Genomic DNA, 1490 nt, shown 5'->3' with positions numbered 1-1490 from the left:
CCCCCCCAGCCCAGCCCAGCGGACTCTTAGTGCTTCTGGAACTTGCTCTCTCCCGGGGACATGTCTGGCCTGTCTCTGCAGCGGCTCCTCTGGGTGGCAGGGCTCCAGACTTTGGCTCCCACTTCTGTTCTCGGCCCTCCTGTCCCCTAATACCGCCTGCCCGTCCTGGGGTTTCTGCTGCCTGCGCGCTGTCTGTCTGCCTGCCTGCAGCACGCCCCAGCTGACCGCATGCAGGCTGCTGGGGACCAGACCCCACCCTCTCCAGTCCCGTCAGCCCTGGGGGTGGCAGTGCTGCCCGAGTCCCCTGACCCAGAGACTCAAGCCTGGCCTTTGAGGACCCTGTCCTGTCCCTGGCCCGCGCTGAGTCAGGGCGCTCACAGACCAGCCTGCTAGCTAAAAGGGGCCCTCCCTTACCCTGCTCAGACGCAGGCTGGCGGCCGGAGGCTGGGCCCTCGCCCACCAGGCCCCAGCGTGGTCTGCCTCATGCTCACCCGGCAGCCGGGCCAGAACTGCCAGCAGGGCCCGATCCCAGGCTCCAGTGGGTTCCCTCCTTGCGTGGTCAGAGCAGGCCCCTGACCTTCCGGGGCAGAGGTGGGGAGGCATGGGTACACCAGGAGGGCCTCCTGGCCAGGCGGTGCCTCAGCCGCACCCCGGCAGCCTGCTCCATCTCTTTCCAGGTTGAGGGGTGGGAGGAGGCACCTTGACAGTGGCCCAGAGGTAGGGAGAGAGGCCCCAGTTCCTCTAGACCTGGGGGTTCGGGTGAGGGCTATACCAGTGGCCTGAGGGATCCCACAGAGGAAGGGTGGGGGTCCTTAGTCCCCAGAAAGTCAGCCCTGGAGCTGGGGTCAGCTGGGTGCGAACCCTCTTCCCACCCTTGGTTCTCACCTCCCCAGCCTTGCCGCTTCCGCTGGCCAATGATGGGGGCAGCCGCTCACCATCTTCAGAGAGCCCCCCACAGCACCCCACGCCCCCTGCCCGGCCCCGCCACATGCTGGGGCTCCCATCTACCTTGTTCACACCACGCAGCATGGAGAGGTGAGCTGTCAGGGTGGACCAGCTGGCCAAAGGGTGGTGGGTCATCCTGGGGGGTTGCTGAGGGGCCTTCAGGGAGGGGGTTGCCTTTAACTGTGGGAACCCGTGTGTGCTGGCAGGCGGGGAGGGTGGCCTCGGTGGTCAGCACCCTTCTCCACCAGCCCTCACTCGCTGTCTCTGCAGCATCGAGATTGACCAGAAACTTCAGGAAATCATGAAACAGACCGGCTACCTGACCATCGGGGGCCAGGTACCACCTTCCCTCAGCCCCAGGGCGGTGGGTGAGCCGTTCCCACAGCAGGACGCTTGGTGGGGTGTGGCCGGCAGAGACCTTGCCGGCCCTCCAGCTCCGGCTCTCCTCCCCAGCGCTATCAGGCTGAAATCAATGACCTGGAGAACCTGGGGGAGATGGGCAGCGGCACCTGCGGCCAGGTGTGGAAGATGCGCTTCCGGAAGAC

The 1490-nt window shown here is 66.2% G+C and overlaps 1 protein-coding gene across 2 annotated transcripts in view; it reads left to right on the top strand.

Annotated features, from left to right (window-relative positions):
* Positions 1-1490, top strand: part of MAP2K7 (mitogen-activated protein kinase kinase 7) — a 9049-nt gene that overhangs the window by 3512 nt on the left and 4047 nt on the right. For both annotated transcript variants that reach the window (XM_012729472.1, XM_004689419.2), the window contains 3 exons: positions 894-1035; positions 1216-1282; positions 1399-1490. The exon at positions 1399-1490 is cut by the window's right edge and continues 11 nt beyond it. In XM_012729472.1, the coding sequence (XP_012584926.1) occupies positions 894-1035; positions 1216-1282; positions 1399-1490 (301 nt within the window). The remainder of the gene's footprint in view (positions 1-893; positions 1036-1215; positions 1283-1398) is intronic.

Source organism: Condylura cristata, unplaced genomic scaffold (genome assembly GCF_000260355.1).
Source record: "Condylura cristata isolate star-nosed mole 26May11 unplaced genomic scaffold, ConCri1.0 scaffold00025, whole genome shotgun sequence".
In the NCBI taxonomy this organism is placed as follows: Eukaryota; Metazoa; Chordata; class Mammalia; order Eulipotyphla; family Talpidae; genus Condylura; species Condylura cristata.
Note: the sequence above shows the minus strand (reverse complement) of the source record. Positions and strands in the feature narration are given on the sequence as shown.